General features: G+C 54.7%; 5 protein-coding genes across 5 annotated transcripts; 2 read left to right on the forward strand and 3 right to left on the reverse strand.

Moving 5' to 3' along the window:
- Positions 1-475: 475 nt before the first annotated feature.
- CORC01_13948 (translation initiation factor 4F) lies at positions 476-5,714 on the forward strand (the record flags this gene model as incomplete). Its single annotated transcript, XM_022625563.1, has 4 exons — positions 476-1,429; positions 1,502-5,146; positions 5,202-5,551; positions 5,606-5,714. Coding segments are annotated over 4 exons (5,058 nt in total), but the record flags the coding sequence as incomplete, so codon positions are not given.
- A 1,586-nt stretch (positions 5,715-7,300) lies between these two features.
- Positions 7,301-11,892, reverse strand: CORC01_13949 (DNA polymerase; the record flags this gene model as incomplete). Its single annotated transcript, XM_022625564.1, has 4 exons — positions 7,301-9,043; positions 9,097-11,382; positions 11,438-11,541; positions 11,601-11,892. 4 exons carry the CDS (start codon positions 11,890-11,892, stop codon positions 7,301-7,303), a joined length of 4,425 nt encoding a protein of 1,474 aa, XP_022467927.1.
- Positions 11,893-12,438: 546 nt separating this feature from the next.
- Positions 12,439-14,346, forward strand: CORC01_13950 (pentatricopeptide repeat domain-containing protein; the record flags this gene model as incomplete). The annotated part of the gene is made up of 1 exon (XM_022625565.1): positions 12,439-14,346. The coding sequence occupies one exon, from the start codon at positions 12,439-12,441 to the stop codon at positions 14,344-14,346; it is 1,908 nt and encodes a 635-aa protein (XP_022467928.1).
- Positions 14,347-14,836: 490 nt separating this feature from the next.
- On the reverse strand, positions 14,837-16,051 carry CORC01_13951 (uncharacterized protein; the record flags this gene model as incomplete). The annotated part of the gene is made up of 4 exons (XM_022625566.1): positions 14,837-15,076; positions 15,163-15,711; positions 15,796-15,947; positions 16,009-16,051. 4 exons carry the CDS (start codon positions 16,049-16,051, stop codon positions 14,837-14,839), a joined length of 984 nt encoding a protein of 327 aa, XP_022467929.1.
- Positions 16,052-16,718: 667 nt separating this feature from the next.
- CORC01_13952 (uncharacterized protein) lies at positions 16,719-17,219 on the reverse strand (the record flags this gene model as incomplete). The annotated part of the gene is made up of 1 exon (XM_022625567.1): positions 16,719-17,219. The coding sequence occupies one exon, from the start codon at positions 17,217-17,219 to the stop codon at positions 16,719-16,721; it is 501 nt and encodes a 166-aa protein (XP_022467930.1).
- Between the last annotated feature and the right edge of the window lie 1,882 nt (positions 17,220-19,101).

Genomic DNA, 19,101 nt, shown 5'->3' on the forward strand with positions numbered 1-19,101 from the left:
ACCTGAAGGGCCCGAGGTGGTTACGGAGGAACCCAAGCCTCAGTGCCATAGACTTTCATCTGTACCATGGAAGGTGAGGGCGAGCGAGTGAATGGGTAAAAAGGTCTGATTCGGGTGTGGGCGCGGCGCGGGCTTATGAGGAGGTACTTAAGCCAATGTACCTTTTTCCTGGGTCCTTCCCTCCCACTCACACTCCCAGATCCACGCCATAATATCTCGTCGCCCAAAATTTTTTTGGTCGTTTCTCTTTCCAAACCTACCACAAACACCGAAACTGGTCCAGGTGGAATAATTTTTCCTCACCAGAGACCCTTTCCGTATCGACAGTTTCTTCTGTAGCTTCCCCTTCAGAAGACGACTCTCCCTCCTCTGCAATACTCGCCGGTCAAAGGAACACCTTTATTTGGTTTCTTCCAAGACCCGTTGCGTAGGCAGACAGACCTTGTTGCCCCCCTCTCCACCCCCAATCGCCTAGCGATATTTCGTTCCTTCCGTCAAGGAATCCACGAGCACTCCCGCAACAACAAAAAATCTCTCCTCCCGCATCCACCTTTTGGACCGAATCGACTTCGCCCCCTCCGAATCGATCCGATCCGATCCATCACTTTGCGAGGAATTTTTTCTCTTCAAGTTCTTCTTGACACAGTCATTCATTATTGAATTTCTGCGATCCGTCACAGCACCCCCAGTCGAATCTGAGATTCGGTATCCGAGCGATCGTTCCAGTTGCCGCAGTTCGACCACCTCCCGACACCGACGTCAGCTTCGTTTCGACACGGTTCTTCATCAACGCTACTTTCTTCACGAACAGACGCGCCACGACGAGATTCCACATATGACTTCGACTGCCAGCCCTCAGTCCAACCCGGCGCCCACCCCCTCTGCTGCGACTTCGGCTCCTTCATATGCTTCCGCTGCCGGTGCGAATAAGAAGCAAGCCTCAACGCCGCTGATTGCGACGGGATCCAACCCACCTGTGGTGGTCGGTGGCTCCTCTGCGCAAAATGCAAAGCCGTCTGCTCCGTCACCTGTAAATGGACGTCCTCCCATCACACCTGCTGTGCCTGCTGCCCCAGCAGTCGCCCACGGCTCTTCCGCCAACAATATGAACGGAAGCGCGCCTGATCACGCTCGTAAGAGCTCCGTTACTCTTAGCGCCAACGGCCCCAACAGCTTTGCTCCCAACGGCGGCTCTGTCGGTGGTGCCAAGCCCGGAATTCAGTTCGGATACAACTCCCCTGCTGTCGCGCACAGCATCCCTCAAACCACGGCTGCTCCGATCCCCATTCCCGGATCCAACCAGAGAGTGCCCTCTCCCGCGCACTCTCCTTCCCCTATCCCTCAGCCGTCTGCCAGCGGCGGCCGTCCTCCCTCGGGCATGGCTCAACCCAACGCGATGACCTTTGGCAGTCTCGGAAGCGATGGCGATGTAAGTGATGTTTGTCCCGTTCTATTCGGACACCGTGCTCGCGTTCGCGCCACTGACGTTCATTCTCTCCAGCGCCACATGAGACAAGCCTCTACTCCTCAGAGCCAGGCCGCTCTTCCTGCGATGCCCGGCTCGCATATTCGACGGGAGTCCGGCGTTTCCCAGCACAGCGACGCTCCTGGCCCTAACCAAGGCCCGAACCGTGGAGGTTTCCAACCCCAGGGCGGCCGTGGCCGTGGCTTCAACCCTCACCAACCCCCGTACCAGGCCAACATGGGATTCCCCCCGAACCAGCAGCAATACCGAAACGGCCAGGGCCGTGGCGGCATGCCGCCTGCCTTCCACCCCGGAAGGCCAATGCAACCCTACCCGAACTCGCCTCAGCCGGCCCGAAGCCCTGCTCTGGCCCATTCCCAACCTGGAACCCCGAACATGCCTCCGGCGCAGATGCATCCAATGCCGATGCCAGCTCCCTCTCCTCAGTACTACCAGCAGGGGCCGCCTCCCAATGTAATATCCCCTCCCTTTCAAGATGTTTCTGTTCCGTCGACTTTGGTCACGTCTTTCGTTCCGTCTTTCAAGAGCAAAAAGAAGTCTTTCAAGCAATGGGAGAAGTCTTCCCATTTGAAGTCGAGACACGTGGATTCCTCGCATGACCTGCCGTTCGACTCCGGCAGACCTCGGCGCCACAGCAAGTATGGGGAGCAACTTTGGGCCGACCGTGACGGTTTGACCTCGGGTTACTGTTCTGACTTGGGCGAATTTGGTATCACCGAGCTGGCTTATATGCCGACTGATCCCGGCGGCCTTTTTCATCTCTCTCGTCCCCCAGTACCCCCTATCGATCTATCTCCCGAAAGCGGTAATTATGAAAGATTGCTAACTCAAACAAAGGCACAATACGGCTACCCTCCCCAGGCGAACCACCAGTTCGACCAGTTCGGCCGACCTATCTACTACAACCAGATGGGATACATGCCCTCTCCTGGAGCCCCCCCGGCATTCCAGCCTGGCTACGCTCCACCCACCTACCACCAACCTGCGCCGACTGCTATGTCTCGCACTTCCTCTCACTCTGAGCGGCCTTCCTCCAGCACTGGCCAGCCGAGCCAGCCTGTCGTTGTGTCTGGTACCCCCCAACCCCAGATCGCTCAAGTCAAGACCCCAGTTGTCGCGTCATCTGGCAACTTCGTTCGCCCTAAGAAGAGTGCTGCTATCGTTATCAAGAACGCTGCCGGCGAAGCTGTCGACTTCAAGAAGAGCATCAAGACTCCGTCGTCGCCTGCCCCTCCTATTATCCAGCAGTCCAAGACTCCCCCCATCGTGACCTCTACCCCTACTCCCCCTCCTAAGTCGGTCACGCCATCCCACACTCGCACCGACAGCCAGGCCACTCCCAAGACTCGCCAAGAAATACAGGACGAGCTAAGAGCGAAGATCCAGCAGGCCAAGGGTGGTGAAGACAAAGCGAAGGAAGAGGCCGACGCTAAGGCCAAGGCCGCCGACGAAGAGAAGAAGGCTGCCGAGGCAAAGGAAGAAGCTCGCAAGGCCGAGGAAAAGGCAAAGGAAGAGGCTCGCAAGGCTGAAGAAGAAGCCGAAGCGAAGCGCAAGGCTGACGAGGAAGAGAAGGCGAAGGCAGCCGCCGCTGAAGAAGAGAAGAACGCCGCTGAGGCCAAGGCCAAGGCGGAGGCCGAGAAGGCTGCTGAGAAGGCTGCTGAGAAGGCTGCTGTCGCTCCCGTCGACGAGGAAGACGAGATGGAGCGAATGATCCGCGAGATGGAGGAGGAAGATGCCCGTCGCGAAAAGGAGGCCGCTGAATACGCCGCCAAGAAGCAAGCCGAGAAGGAGGCTCAGAAGAAGCTCGACGAGGCAAACAAGTCCACCAACGCTGCCGAAGCAGACCGCAAGCTCCGTGAGGCTGAGCGCGAAATGGAGCGTCTCGAGGAGGAGAAGGAGAGAAAGCGTGCACAGGGCGGAAACACCCCTTCGGTCGCCGAGCTGCTCGCCGGGAAGACTGGCGACAGCGAGCCTTCGAAGGTGGGCGATGTTGCCGACAAGCTTTCCAACCTCAGCATTGGTGACTCCAAGGCCTCGACTCCCACCGAGGCTTCCGCGCCCAAGGCTACTCCGACCGAGAAGCGCGGCCCCAAGCCGTCCCCTCTCAACCTGGCTCCTCTCAACACCAAGCCTGTCGAGCCGCCCCAGCCCAGTGCTGCTCTTCAGTCCTTGAAGTCTGCCCGCTTCTTGACTGTCATGAACCAAGACCTCTACCCTGCCGGCATCAGCTCTCCCAACCCGGCCTTGAACGCCGCGGTCGCCAAGAAGGGCAAGACATTCAAGTATGACGCTCAGTTCTTGCTCCAGTTCCAGAAGGTCTTCACGGAGCAGCCTTCCACAGAGTTCCACCAGCAGGTCAAGTCGCTCATTGGCGACAACGATGGTGGTCGTTCTGCGTCTACTCCTCGTGCTGGTTCTGGTCGTGGTGGCTCCCAACGCGGCGCCGCTCCACCTCAAGTTGGCGCCATGGGCAGCTTCCGTGGCCCCTCTAACAACGTCCGAGGCACGACTTCTGCTGAACGGTTTGCCATGGCAAATGCAGCTATGGGCTCAGGAGGTGGCCCCGTTGGCAATATGGGCACTTTCCGCCAGTTCCCTGGCCCTCAGATGGCGAATCGCACACCGTCCTCCTCCAACATGGGACCTAACTCTCCCAGAACCCGTTCCGCCAGAGGTGGTGGCAGCAGGCGCAACGACTACAATGCCAAGGATGCGCAGGCGGCCAAGACCATGCCTCTCACGGCTGGTATGGAGCTCAAGCCCATCACCGTCTCAGCTTCAGGCTGGAAGCCGACCAGCGTCGGCAAAGGCCCTTCAGTTTCAGGCCCTACTCCTGGCGGCGATCACCTGGATCCCCAGATGGTTCAGCGCAAGGTCAAGGCTGCTCTCAACAAGATGACTCCGGAGAAGTTCGACAAGATTGCCGACCAGATTCTGGCCATCGCTGGCCAGTCCAAGGACGAGTCTGACGGCCGCACTCTCCGCCAGGTCATTCAGCTTACTTTCGAGAAGGCCACCGACGAGGCTCACTGGGCTTCAATGTACGCCAAGTTCTGCAAGCGTATGCTTGATACGATGAGCCCTGAGATCCGCGATGAGAACATCAAGGACAAGAACGGTGTCGTTGTCAGCGGCGGTGCCTTATTCCGCAAGTACCTCCTCAACCGTTGCCAGGAGGAATTCGAGCGCGGCTGGAAGGTCAACCTGCCTACCAAGCCCGAGGAAGCAGACGAGGGCAAGCCCCAGTCAAACGAGGCTGCCATGCTTTCCGACGAATACTATATTGCTGCTGCCGCCAAGCGTCGTGGTCTTGGCCTCGTCCAGTTCATTGGTGAGCTGTACAAGCTTGGCATGCTGACGGAGCGCATTATGCACGAGTGTGTTCGCAAGCTTGTTGACTACGAGGGTATCCCCGACGAGGCTGAGATAGAGTCACTCTCCAAGTTGTTGAGAACCATTGGTAACAACCTCGACGCTTCTGAGAAGGGTAAGGCCTTGATGAATGTCTACTTCGACCGCATTCAGCACATGATGGATATGCCCGAGCTTCCCAGCAGACTGAAGTTTATGCTTTTGGATGTCCTCGATCTTCGCAAGGCCGGCTGGGCCTCCAAGGAGGCAAACAAGGGCCCTAAGACTCTTGATGAGATTCGCGCAGAGGTATGGCACGCCTCAATCATCGTTCCGAAATACTGTGTACTAACCATTCGCGTAGGCTGAAGCAGCTGCTGCCCAGAAGGCAATGGAGAACCAGCGCGGCGGCAGCCAACGCGGTCCCGGTGGCCGTCCCAATGTTGGCCGTGGCGATTCTCGCAACTTCTCCTCTGGCTATATGCAGGCCCAGTCCAACCAGGTTGGCATGGACGACTTGCGCCGCCTGAAGGGCTCGACCAGTAGAGCTGCCAGTGGCAACATCTCGCTCGGCCCTACCTCCATGTTCAGCTCGCGCAGCAACAGTGGACGCAGACTGGGGCCTGGCGGCTCCCTCGGCCGACCTGGTGAGGACTCTGGTGCTTCATCCCGCACCGGAACTCCCCCTACCACCCAACATCAAAACGCCTTCAGGTAAATTATATGATTTTGGCAATTTCCATAGTCAATAGCTAACCACCATTGCAGTGCACTCGCCAACTTGGACAGCGAAACCCCGGCCTCTCCTCCTTCGACTGCTGCCTCTCCTGCACTGTCCAAGGCTGTTCCCGACAGCACCGCTGCTGAGAGCAAATGAGAGTAGTCGAGTATTTCCTTTTCCAACAAGTCATTGCATTTAAGCAAATAGACAGGGGGCGGGGGCTGTTTGGTGCATTTACAAAGAGGGTTTGCAGAGTTCGTGTTTCAAAAGTTACCCTGATCTTTGCTGCGGACCATGATACCTCGAAAGAATACCGACATAGACGATTCACATTGAGATGACCTCTCACCAGGAAGAGAGGTTTTCCATTTTCGGACTCCGGATGTTTCATTTTCCACATTCGACCCTCTTCAACACGACCGCATCGATTCATGATGCGCTCTAACACAAGACACACACACATACATCCCGTGTTTTATTCCTTTTCTAATACGAGTTCACGACGCTTTATGGGTCCTCTTTTACGTGCCTGGCTACGTGGGGGTAGTAGTTAGGAAATGGTTGAATGCAGACGGGCCAGACGTGCGAAAGAAGAGACGACCCAAGGGAGAGTCCATCCAGCAACGAAGAGCTCATGCGCACGTTATGAGAGTGCGCGAATTTGCTCTTTTAAGGCAGGACATCAAAAAAGCATACGCAGGAGCGTCGGCAAGGTTGTGATCCTGTTCCGAATGCAAAAAGGGGGATTTAGGGATTTGTTCAGAAGAGGATTTTCGTCTTTTTTTTTTTCCATCCTTTGGGCATTGGCTTGGTCATCACTGGCAGGTCTCTCAACGTCACCAACAACTTTCTGGCGTGCTCCGCAAGGAACACTGCGGAATAAGGGGTCCCTGGTCATTGGAGGGAGCGGACTGGTCCAGCATTCACCTCTGTTCACTACGAAGGCAGAGAGAGTTGCTCGGTGAGAGAGCTTTGACTCGGAGGATCAGGTCACTGGTCGCCAACAGTGGCTTGGTCTTGGTCAAGGCATCTTCGCCGGCGAAAAGGGACTGGTTGGGGTTAATCGACCGGGCGTGGAGGGACCTAATGCTTTCTCTGACTTGTACATTTAATTCGGCAATGAGCTTGCCAGTGGACCTAGCCTTCAAAAGAAAAGACTACATAGTTCACAACTTCTTCTCGTGTTCGCAAACTGTGACTGACTGTGTGTTGATGACCAAAGTCATTACATACAAGAGGAGCTTCCCATGTCAAGAGCCTAAAACGTTTCCTTGATCCATGCATAACCCCAATCTCGACCTGCACTGGCTCTCATAACCCCTTGTAGATATCATCTACTGCTCTGGACCACCACCTCCAGGGGATGATGAAAGGAAAAACAATCTTGAACGAGTGGAAAAGGGGTCTTCGTAATGCAAAACTCACGGTTTACTTATACTGGCAGGAAGGACTATTATGTATCAAGATGCACTTTGAAAAGACATTAAACCTGTTGTTCCCTACGATAACACATGTCCAGAGGCCAGGTTTGCCCGCCTCGATTTCCCAAGTCCAACCAAACTCCGGGCTCTCCTACTCCCAAGATCATCGTCCTCCGCCCAAAAAAACAAAATCAAAAATACCCGGCAAGAGCCTCAAGACAGCCTCCATACCAACTCCTCAGAGCTTCGTCATGTTCAAAAACATCCCATTCCAGTCATTATGAGCTATCCTTTGCGCACCCCATGTGGCACTAGCGCGCCTTATGCTGCAACTAGGAGCTTGTTGAACCCCAGTTTGGCAAACAGAGTATCCATGGCGACCCATTGTCTACCACACTTGTCGAGATACTTATCCACCACGCCCTTGACGGTGCCAAACCGGACGCGGTTGTGCTCCGCCATCGCGAGAATCTTGTCCTTGTGTTCGCGCGAAAGGTCGTTGCTGTTCTCCACAGAGGCCTTGGTTTTGGCCTTGTCAACGTCCCACAGACTAGCATAGTATACGAGCTGGTTGTAAATGGCTTTCTCCGTGTACTCATAGCGCATGCGGCCCAAGCAGTCCCGCGCAAGGCCCTTCGGGCCTAGGCAGCGGGTGCCGTAGACGTTCATTTGGCGGGTGCGCATGCCGCAGGCGGAATCATCGCAGACCAGCCAGCCCTCGTAGTAGCGTGCCGTCTGAGTTCGGAGGGCATGCTCGAGCTGGGCTACGATCGAGAGCGTGGAGATGGTGGCGTTGCAGGAGTCGCAAAGCACTCCAGATGCCGAGACGCGGTCAGGCTGTGCCAGCAGACCTTCGAAGACGGAAGACTTTTTGCACGTCCGGCAGCGAAGGGAGAGGCGGGTACATTCGGCGAAGCGCACTTCATCGGGGATTTGTGACTCCATGGGATGGATCTCAACATCGTTGCTGCCTCCGCCCTGTTGCTGGTCCTGGACTGACTTGTACCTGCGGATATCCAAGCCGAGGCACTCTGCAAGCTGAGAGCTCGAGGTTCCAACAATGTTCGCGCAAAGACGCTCGACTGGTGGGAAGATTTGCTTGCCGAGGTACCACTCGACATCCGGTGAGAGGCCAGAATTAGGTTTCATGACATCCGGGGGAGAGTAGGCTCTCTTCGGGGCGGGGTCGGAGCTCTGAGGGTCGCCGGTGATAACATAGGAGATAACATCGCCACGACGAACGTTCTTTCCTCTAGCGATTTCTCGCAATGCAACCTGGACCTGGGGCATCGAGTCCGCGTTGGGATACTCTGTAGGAGCCTTGCCGAGCTGCGTGAAGATGATGTACTTTTGTACCGGAACAGTTTGCTCCCGCATCTTGCCAGAGATCTCTCGAAGGTATTCGTGGATGCGCGAAATGGACTTCTCAGTCTCGTTGCCTGACAGAATTTCGTCGAGGATCTTGCTAGAGATTTCCTTGGACAGGCCACAATACTCACGACGCTTCATATCGAGACCCTTGACCTCCATCTTCTCGATGAACTTGCCATCCTTTTCGACCAAGTTGATAGCAGCGTACTTCTTCTTGGCCTGGAGCAGAATGCGGCGGAAGACATTGTCTATATCAATCTCCAAGAGTCTGTACCTCTCGTTGACGGCCTTCTTGAACTCTTGACCGACCTTGAAGGCATCGGACACGTTCTCGACATTGGCGTTGATCATGACGGAGTCGGTGTCTCCATATATGACCTGGAGCTGATTACTCTCGGCGAGCTCCTTGGTGCTGCGCAGAATCTCACGGCCCTTGTACGTGGTCAAGACGGCTAGAGGACGCGCGTAGAAACGAGACTTGGTGTAGCCCAAACATCCGTACATCGAGTTGGCCGTAAGCTTCAGCGCAAGCTGCTTGATATCCCAGGTGGTAAGCTGCTCTGGAGTTGCGTTCTTGTCCTTCATCAAGGATTTGACTTGCTTTCTTCGGCCAACAAGTGTAGCAATGAGTCTGGGCAAGATGCCTTGCTCCTGATCCTTGGGGACCTCGGGTACAGCTTCTTCGTCTTGTTCCTTTTGGGTGAGTTAGCGTCTGATATCAAGGTGGGGCAAAACGCCGCGCTTACCATGGCAGATCTGTCGACGGTCGTGAAGCAGATGTTATACTCCTGAATGATGGAAGGGTACAGGGAGTTGAAATCCATGACCAGAACAAACTTGTCGTAAAGACCCTTTTCGGGTTCAAAAACGAGACCTCCCTTGTACTTGTCCTTCTTTTTACCGTCGCCTTCTCCGGCTTCGTTTTCTTCCTGGGCCATTCTGCCCCTGTAGGTTTGCTTGTCAGGACAAATGTACTTGTTGCGGTGGAACTCGTGCAATAAAATGTACTCGTTTCGCTCTGCGCGAGTTCCAGTAAGAGTTCTCGCCCACGAGTTACCAGCCAAATTGGTGAGGACCTTGGTCAAAGGGAGAAGCTGAACCTGCAAAGCCAGTGCGGTAATGAAGTGGGTGTCGGCTTCCATGTGTGATACGTAGTTCATCATGCCCTCCTTAGACTGGTTTGCCCATGTCTTGAGCGCTGCTTCATTGTCGATGTCCTGCCTGCGGTTGTTGCCCGGTAGGTATAGACTGCACATTTCTGTCAAGCTCCAAGACTGACACTTGAACATGGTAGACTTTCCAGCATCGTTGGCCAGGTCGCAAAGTAAACGACCGGCCATGACTTGCCTCTCAGCGAAGACATTACCGCCCACCTTGTTCATTGAAGCCGGCCACTGGGTTCGCTTGAGTCGACCGAGCCGAGACCATTGGTGCGTCTTCTTTTCGTGAATGCGGTTGAGCAAAACGCTGTAGTCGACTCCCTCCAACTGATGTCCTAGAATCACGTCCGGATCCACAACATCAAGCTGAGCAAGGAAGAACATGAGGATTTCCGACTCTTGACGGAAGGTCTTGATGAGGCCTCTCTTTCTGTCCTTTGCCAAGTTCTCAAATCCGAGAGGAAAAACTGTCCCATGAGGCCGAATGAGGGTGAATGTCCGGCAGGGGAGCTTCTCGGCCGGAGTTGGATCGGCCAAGGAAGCCTTCTCGTAGATACGGGCGCTGATTGCGAGAATCTCCTGCTTGTTAGCCTTGGCGTTGAAGGCAGTGCGCAGCGCAATGCTCATCAAGGTCAGGGGAGGGGTATCGAGGTTGTCAGAGTCGCTCAGCGTGGAGACCATGTTAGGGTGGTCGACGTGCACTTCAAGCTTGCAGTGAGAGGCGTTCTTGAGGGAACTAAAGTCGGCATCGACGATCTTTAGCCAGCAGGGGCCCATGATGTTCTTCCACAGCACAAATTGTTCGAACAGCGCGGTATTTGTGCCGAAGACACGTGAGAATGTATCTCCAGTGGCCGCACTGTCAATGACAGACTTCGTGTAGGGGTAGAGACACTTCAAGTATTGGGCCTCCTTGGGAATCCCTGGAAGCTCAAATGCATACTTTCGTGTGCATGCCTTGATCTTGTACATGCCAACGTTCATCTTGGTCATGAGTGAGTCGACCTCAGAGTAGACATCCATCATCTCGACCTCCTCTGTTGTCTCTTCTCCACCTTCCAGCTTCGTCTCGCGAGGAAGGAAAAAGAGCTTGCGGAGAATGTTGTCGACCTTGACGAAGCAACTGACATACAAGCCAGTCTTTTTGTTCAAGACCTTGCCGAAAAGGCAGAGACTGCCATTGACCTCTGTGTAGTCAGTCCAGAACATGTTGAGACTACCGTCCTCCTCGATAGCATCCTTATAGTCTATCTTGCCGACGGTTCTAGCCTCCGCAGGGGAGCTCGAAACAACATTGAGCTGGTCGGTGATATTATTCCAAGCTGACGAGTCGACTGATGGTGCAGCAGGCTTGGCCGGAGAGGAACTCAAAGGTGTAGGGTAGGGATCGGGCTTGGTCAGCTTCTTCGGTGGCCTTGACCCTGTGATATTCACGCTAGCAGCGGTGACCGCACCAGCGTGGGCAACTTCCATCATGTCCTCGTCGTCCTCCTCCTGGGGCTCTTGCTTGACCAATGCCTTGCGTTGAGCTACTTTGGCGGCAGGTGATGATGGCGCGGGGTCTTCGGAAATGGGAATGTCGTCCACGTTGATCGGAGCAGGGCTATCGTCCCTATCGTCACCCATAGGGGGTAAATAGCCGTCGTTTGCTGCCGAATTGTCAAAGGTGGGAGATGATAGTCTGTCATCCACGGTCTTCGTTCGCTTGGTAAGACGCGACCTGGCTTCGGGGGCGGGAGAAAGCACACGGGCTCGGCGACGTTCTGGGGATCTGTTACGCTTGGCTGACCGAGATGCAGGAGCGGGGATATTGGCGTCGACCTCGCCCAGGAGATCGGCGAGGAATGCATCATCTTCTTTCGTTTTGGCGACCTATAGTTGTTGTCAGTACAGACTTCTCCTCCAGTCTGTGGGTCAGGTCACAAACCTTTGGTTTAGCTTGTGCCTTGGCGGTTCCCTTTGTGAAGTATTCGCTAATATCTCTGTCATTAGCATCTCGCTTGGCCTCCTCGTCTTCGCGCTGCTTTTTTGCTGCTGTAAGTCAGCATGATACAGATCTCGTAGGTGTGTGGATAGGAGCGTCTGCTTACATGATTTGCTCGGCCTACCGCGGCCTTTCACTGGCATCTCTTCATCGCTTTCCGAGTAGTACTGAGGCTGACGATCCCACTCCTCCCGGCCATCGTCGGCGTACCCCTCGCCATTGTCGTCGACAACGAAATCGTCTTGGTTTAGACGGTCTCGAATGATCTTCTTGTATTGGTTCTCGTCAACCTCCTCGTAAAGCTCGTCGACCTCCTCGACCTCGTAGTTAGCTCTCTTGCCGGACGCTCGGAGAGCCCGAAGTTCGGCCAGCTTCGAGCGTCTGTCGACTTTGGGCATGGTGGGCAGGTTCGGTGTGTCGAGTAGGAGGGAAATGGTTCAATGGCTCGAAGGGACACTCAATTCATCGTAAGAGCACAAAGGTATTCGGCGACAGCAATAGACACTGAAGGATTCGGCGTGTCGAGTTGACTTCGTATCGAGAAACGGGGTAGGCCTGTTGTGGGTGGGATAACACAAAGCACGGGATTCCTCTGCACTATAATTTGGCCGTCAGCCAGGGGTGGCGCGCATGGAAGTCGCGTTCGTGTTTGGCGACGCGTTTTTGCTTAATTGCCGTCGGGCCAATTGGTCAAGTTTGCGCTAAACACACCCAAGATGGAGCTTGTACAAAAAGACCTGCCCCGCAATTAACGTCGATGTTCTGCGCGACACGCTAAGCCATGCAAGACGCAGGCACAGGCAAGCTCTCCGATAAGATAAGGGAGCTTTGGCAGTGAGATACCTGAAGTTGGTCGCAAAATTTACCAGTGGCGCTTTCATGATTGGAGACAGTCGATACCTAGTACTTGGCTTCAACCTCGTACACCTTCCACCACGAAGAGGATGCTGCCCTGCAAAGCGTGCCTCACACGGGCGCTTCAGCCTTTTTCGGGCAAGGCCTCTTTCTCCGAAATACCTTCTGCGCTACCCGCCCTTTACCATGGGCCCCCGGGCAGCCAACGCCGACTTGCCCATAGAAAGGCAACACCAACGACGGCCGCGGGCCGGGCATTTTTGAAAGAAGCCCAGGATATCGCGCGAACCTCCGACGGCGACGACAAGGACTTGGCAGAAAAGAGGAGGAAACAGAAGCTAGACTGGGCCGTGTCAAAGCATCTCGAGCACTTGGAAAATCCCTTCAACGTCGCGAAGCACGTCGAGGCGACCCTTGAAAAGGGCCGCTTCGACGAGGCCCTCCTCCTCGTCCAGCGCGCCAGCGGTAAGGACAACAACCTCGTCGTGGCTTGGAACCACCTTATAAAGTACCAGATCATGGGGATGAAGCGTGTCAATTACGCCATCAGCCTCTTCAACGACATGAAGAAGCGCGGCCAGTCGCCCAACGAACAGACCTTCACCATCATCTTTACCGGCTGCGCAAAGTCTCGCGACCCAAAAGCGGCCAGCCCCAAGGCCCTTGGCATCTACAAGATGATGCTCAAGGAGGACGCAAAGATCCAGCCCAACTCGATCCATCTCAACGCCGTCCTCCAGTGCTGCGGCCGCGCAGGTGATGTCGAAAATATGTTCACACTGGCCGACACGGCCGACGCCAAGTCCGGTCGCAAGAATACCGCTTATACGTACACGGCCATTATCAACACACTACGCGCAGAGGCAGAGAATCAAGACAACCGCAAAGGGCAGTCTCTTCAGGAGCACATCGAGACGGTGGAACAGGCGATCAAACGATGCAAGCAAATCTGGGAGGAGGTCATGCGCAATTGGCGCAACGGCAAGCTGGAGATTGACGAGGACCTGGTGTGCGCCATGGGCCGCGTCCTGCTCCTCGGAGGCAACCAGGACAGAGGCAGGATTCTCTCCATGCTCGAAGAAACCATGAGCGTCCGCGACTACAATCGCGCGCCGACAGGCGACGACTACGCACACCGCATCAACGACGAGATGAAGGGCATCAGCGTGCCGGGCAGCATCAAACGCAAAGCTACGGTCCTCTCACCGAAAATCAAATACGCCGTGCCACGGTCCAACACCCTATCTCTCGTTCTCGCCATCGTCCGCGAGCAGAGGCAAACCAAGCTGGGCGTAAAATACTGGGACCTGTTTGTCCACTACTACGGCGTCAAGCCCGACACGGACAACTACCACCAAATGATCCGTCTCTACGAGCGCAGCGGCTCGAGTAAAGACGCCGCCAAGGCTGTGCGTCTGATGCCCTCCGACAAACCCGTCCCTCCCATCGTCTACCGCCGTGCTCTCTCCGCCTGTAACAACAACAACATGAGTCAGAACGCATTCGTCGACGCCACGTCCGTCCTCAACACGATGCTCGCTCACGGCGCCGCGCAGAAATCGCCTGTGGACGTGCGCGCCCTCCTCATTTACATGAAGGCCGGCATCATTTGCCACTTCCGCTTCCGCCAGATGGATAAAGCGGGCGACAGAAAGGGCGCGAAGCGCGCCTATGGTGAGCAGCTCGCCGCCGCCGTGGACAACCTCTGGCAGCCCTTCACGGCGGCGCAGGAGGCTCTGATCAAATCCCAGGGGAAATACGCGGCCCGGCAACGCGCCGAGGCTGTCGAAGACCTCGCTGACCTCGCGCGCAAGATGATTAGCGCCGTCGACAAGGTCGTCAATGAGAACACCCTTACCGACACCGAAGCGCTCAACAGGCTCAAGGAGAAGCGGAGCAAGCTCAATCGTCTTGCGGTCGAGTTTACCGACCCGAATCAGCGTATGGAGGATACTGCATCCGCCAAGAAAGATGACCAAGAAATGTTGGACTTCTAGATCTCCCTTTTCACAAATGTACTACCCTGTAAAACATCCGAACCATGCCACATATCTAAGATAGAACATAGAACGACTCAGTCTTTAATACCCCTATCTCAATGCATTTTCTGAGCTCAGCTCTGACCCGATGCCATTTCCCAGAACACACCCCCTGATTGCAAAAACCACTCGTCTTGTGAAAGAAGAGGCAAGTTTTTTTCTTGGTCCAGTAGTAGTACATATGCCTCCTCGAATGAGTGAGATCTGCGCTCTCTAAAGATCTCCCCAATCGCAAGAGATCCGGTCCCATCTGAAATGCCCTAACCAGCAGAACCAACATACACATGAGTCGCCTAGGTATTTTTGACCCTCCCAGCCCGCTCTCAGTTTAACGCCCAAGCAGATTGGAAAAACCCGCGTTTTGATGTTGGAATGGTTTTACTAGTGCCTCCGCCTCGGTCGTCATCGCCTTCCAGTAACAGCACTTTTCCCTCGTTATCTCGCCTCTTCATCGTCTGCCGCCACGGTTGAAGCCGCGTCCTCTACGGTTACTGTTTCCGCCGCCGTTGCCACCAGTGCTGACGAGTTTATCGCTGTACAAGCCGCCATCGTCCTGCTCCATGGCCTCGGGGAATCCGTTCGTGCCGTCGACAACGTTGCTCGATGTCGAGCGGGTGTTCGCAGGGCGAGATGCGGGCTCCTTGTAGCCGCCGGGCTTGGGGTAAACTTTGATGATGCGTCCGTCGGCCTAAACCACCTCGACCGTCAGCAACCAGCAACAAAATCCCAGCGCCTGCCGTCGCTGGGTTCATAGCAGACTTGGTGCCCTCTTACCGTCTGGTTGTTAAAGGTAGAAATAACCGCATCACCACCCTCCTTTGTCGCAAAGACCATCTCCGCCACAAGCAGAGGAGCCGTCTTGATGATCCGACAACTCAGCATCTCCCCACCGACAGGCGTCATCGCGCTCTCGATATCCGCCGCTGTCGTCCCCGAAGCAAAGTTTTGCGCCATCACCGCAAACGGGCCCGCCAATCCCCGAATCGAGAGCCCTTGCTTGTTCGACGGTCCCGTGGGCACGACATTCGCGACAGAAGCCATCTGCACGTCGGCCATGGCGCCCGAGCGCTCGATCGCGGCAGCCACTCTCGCCGCCTTCTGCTCGGCGCGTCGCTCGGCTCGTCTGTTATTGTTCGACGCCGCGGCAGGCGCAGGTCTGCCTCCCGGCGCAGAGATGCGCGACGCGAGGCCGCCTGCGCCGCCGTTGTTACCATTGTTCCGCCCTCTGCCACCGCCGTTTACCGTTCCGTGAAGATCGTGTGTCCAGTCGCCATCGATATTGCCGCCGAGAAGGGCCTTGGGGCCGAGGGACGCTGTGCGATTCTATTCACGGTGTGACAAACGTCAGCAATCGCTGGCTCGTCGACTTGTCGAAGCTACGGATGACAGAGGGTGAAGGATCCATACCTTTGTGATGCCGACTCGGCTCGCCAGCGACGGACCCGCACCAGGCTTAAGTTTCGAGGGTGCACTCTGCCGTCTATCCTTGGAGAAAATCTTCTGTGCCAGCGCCTCGTTCTTCTTCCTCTCTCGTCCTGCGAAACGACGCAATACGTCCTCTGGTCAGCGGTCGGTTCTAGATAGGCGGCGATCGGTGATGTGATGAGAAAGTGGCTCTACCTTGTTGGATGATTTTCTCAAAGTCGGTTGCAACCTTCGCCATGATGATTGATCTCCTTGGCAAGTGTTTCGATCGATTCGGGATGGAGGGATGTTGGGTGTGCTTGTCGTAAAAGCCGAAAATGCAGGTAGCGGCAAGGCACGTTTGGTTGCAAAACCTGGGGTTGTAAGGGTAGCAAGGGAGAGAAAAGGTGAAGAGGGTTTACTAGGTCAGCGACGGGTTGTGGCAGCAAGGAGACACCTTAAACTCGAGAAAGGCGGGCAAAGACGAGTCGAATAATGGATGAATTACGTCGCAAAGACCCTGACGAGCATGGGACAGAAAGTTACCTTTACTTGCGGCTGATCTGGGCGCGTTGGTTTAGAGGGCCGTGGGAGCGTGTTCCAGGGGTCTCCACTCGATTGGACGATTCGGTACGTATTTCTCCAATCAGGCCGTCTGCAGTCGGAAGTACCAAGTGACTGCGCCCACTTAACGGGGTGGCTTTAAATCCCCGCCGGTTCAACATCAACGTTGCGCTTCGTTAAGTGATTACCTAATAGTTCTTTGTTCTGGTTTGACCGTTACTTGAAAGACAAGCAGCCACCATGGTTGGGGCACGAGGACTACCTAAAAGACCCCTTAATCTCTTTACCATGTCCATAAACGCAGAGTCGAATTAATAAAAAAAACAAACCAAAAACCAAAAAGCCAAACCTGAGACCGCTCCTCACAACTGGACGTCATCCACATCACTACAGTCCACGCAAACGTCCCAGCTGCCCTCATCGTAGACGGATATCTCAGGCCAGCTTCTAGGGCCACCGATCGAATCCTCAGGGTTCTCCAAACTCTGTATGTGACTGTAAGAATGTTCGAGAGGGGGTATATCAATGTGTTTGATGAACGCCATGCTTTTCGTCTTCCTTTTGAGCTCCACGCCACCAGAGTCAATGCGCTTTCGGATGGTGCTGTTACTACCAATGGTACTGTTTTTTCCGTCAGAAATAACGAGGCGAGTTTCGAGTGCTGCATTAAGCAGAGGATCCATGACCAATGCATTTATTGAGGTAAGCCGAGGTTTGGAAACGTAATTCGGCGGGTAGACAGTGTCATATCCGTTTCTCTTCATAGAATCTGATTCCAGGGCCATGTCCGGAATCACAGTGAGCCGGCCTGTATCCATTGTCTCTCGATGTATTTCGCGAGTGATTGTCGCACTATCCGTCATTGGAATAGCGCTCCTAGACAGCCAGTCGCCATATTCCTGGTCGATCACATGATGCGGAGCATACATGAGTTGTTGATGCCGTACATCGTGCGGTTGTTTTGGGATCAGGTCTGCGCCTGAACCATTGTCCTTCTCCGGTCCAGCAACAGTTGTTTCAGTCTCCCAGTGTTGGCTACGAGAGGTATCAATGTCTGTTCCATTTGACGTAGTATCTATGCCAGTTCGCCAGGCAGTGTCAGTCAATGGTCACGTCTCCGCAGTAGGATAGAAAGGCCCATACTTGCCAGCATTCTCAGGATACGGTTTCATCACGTGATCTCTTGTTGAGGTGCCACACTCGGGCTTCTCGCGGGGGAGATGCCGCGTAGGGTCCATGATGGGTATCTGTTGGTTGGACGTCTCGACCGGGACGGCAGCGGAGAATCGAATGACTTCTCTAGACTCCTTCTTGGACGCTCCATTGGCCAGCTCAAGAGGTCTTTCCGTCTCAATGAGTCGCGGTGTTTCGGACTCCAACTGGGCATGCTGATCAATGGGCGCTGCTGATTGCGACGTCTGCTTCTTCTTACTATCTTTTTTTTCTAAGGCCAAGCGAGGTGGGTATTCAGTGTCCATTGTGATGGAGTCCGCAGCTGTCGCAGCCAAAGCATATTTCGTAGATTTTTTGGGATCGAAGGAGCTAGGTCGCTGGAGTAAAGCCAATGATGATAGCGACACATTGGGAACTCGATCTTCGGCGGCAGGCCCTAGATCAAGGAGAGGGGGCTTACCATCTCCCTCCAGGATCTCTAGTGGCTGGGTCGCATGCTGCCCATTACAAATCGGCGGTTGCAGCGTGAGCGGCTCTCCAGTGATGATCACGCACTCTTTCTCGAAGTTTCCGGATGCCCGCACCTTCGGCAGCTCTGGGGCGACGAGCGAGGCAGAAGGGCATATTTCATGAGTGGACGTAGACACGTCAGACCCCATATGGGTCGTAAGAGCCTCCTCAGACTTGGTGCTCCTTTTGAGAGTTTTCCGGCTGCTCGTACCAAATATATTTCCGAGGCTTCGGCGTTTGAACAAACCTAAGAGACAGGTGGAGTCAGCATTAAACCGATGATAATCAAGAAGCGCATGGGGTTGACTCGGACTTTTCTTCTTCTGGGATAACGTGGTATCGTCCTTGACGGTTGTGGACTTGTCGGCCTGATGCTGACCTTGGTCTGGAAGCAACTTGGACTGAATTGGTCGCTTTACTGACTGGACTGATGATGTATGAGCTACCTTAGCAGCTTGCTGATAAGCGGAATCTTTTCTGGTAAAGGTTGGCATACGTGAAACGGTCTTTTGCCACAAACTGCTTAAGGAAGCACGATGTTTACTTCTTCTGCTGCTGCCGAGTTTGAGAATGGGCTCTGAGCTTTTTTGCATTAGCGAGAAATCTTCCCTAGACGTAACCTCCGAACGGCGTTTGGCTTGAGGTCTCGGGAGTGGGCCAGAACCACCAGCGTCCCTCTGCTCCGTTACTAAGAGAGGATGCGCCATGGCTTCCTAAGGAGAACTTGGCCAAGAAGTCCGGGGATGCTTGCGTTGACCCCAGCAAGGAAGCTGACAAGTAGCTCCGCAGTGAGTAGATGCTAGATTGTAAAAGCAACAAAGAAATCCAAAAGAACCAAAAGTTGTTGTCTTAGCAATGGTGCCAAAGCTGGGTGGGCAATGATGGAGGTAGTTGGGAAGAGACAATGAAAAAGCGAAGACGTCTGAAATCACGGCTACCCCCGCAAGCTCGTACAAGGAGGGAGAAGTGCCCAAGTTGCAGTCAGCCACTTTCCCTTTAGAGGAAACACGGAGGGAAAGTGAAGACAGGTCCCATTCAGTGAAGGCACCCCCGTACGAGCAT

Source organism: Colletotrichum orchidophilum (genome assembly GCF_001831195.1).
Source record: "Colletotrichum orchidophilum strain IMI 309357 chromosome Unknown Scaffold_225.1, whole genome shotgun sequence".
In the NCBI taxonomy this organism is placed as follows: domain Eukaryota; kingdom Fungi; phylum Ascomycota; class Sordariomycetes; order Glomerellales; family Glomerellaceae; genus Colletotrichum; species Colletotrichum orchidophilum.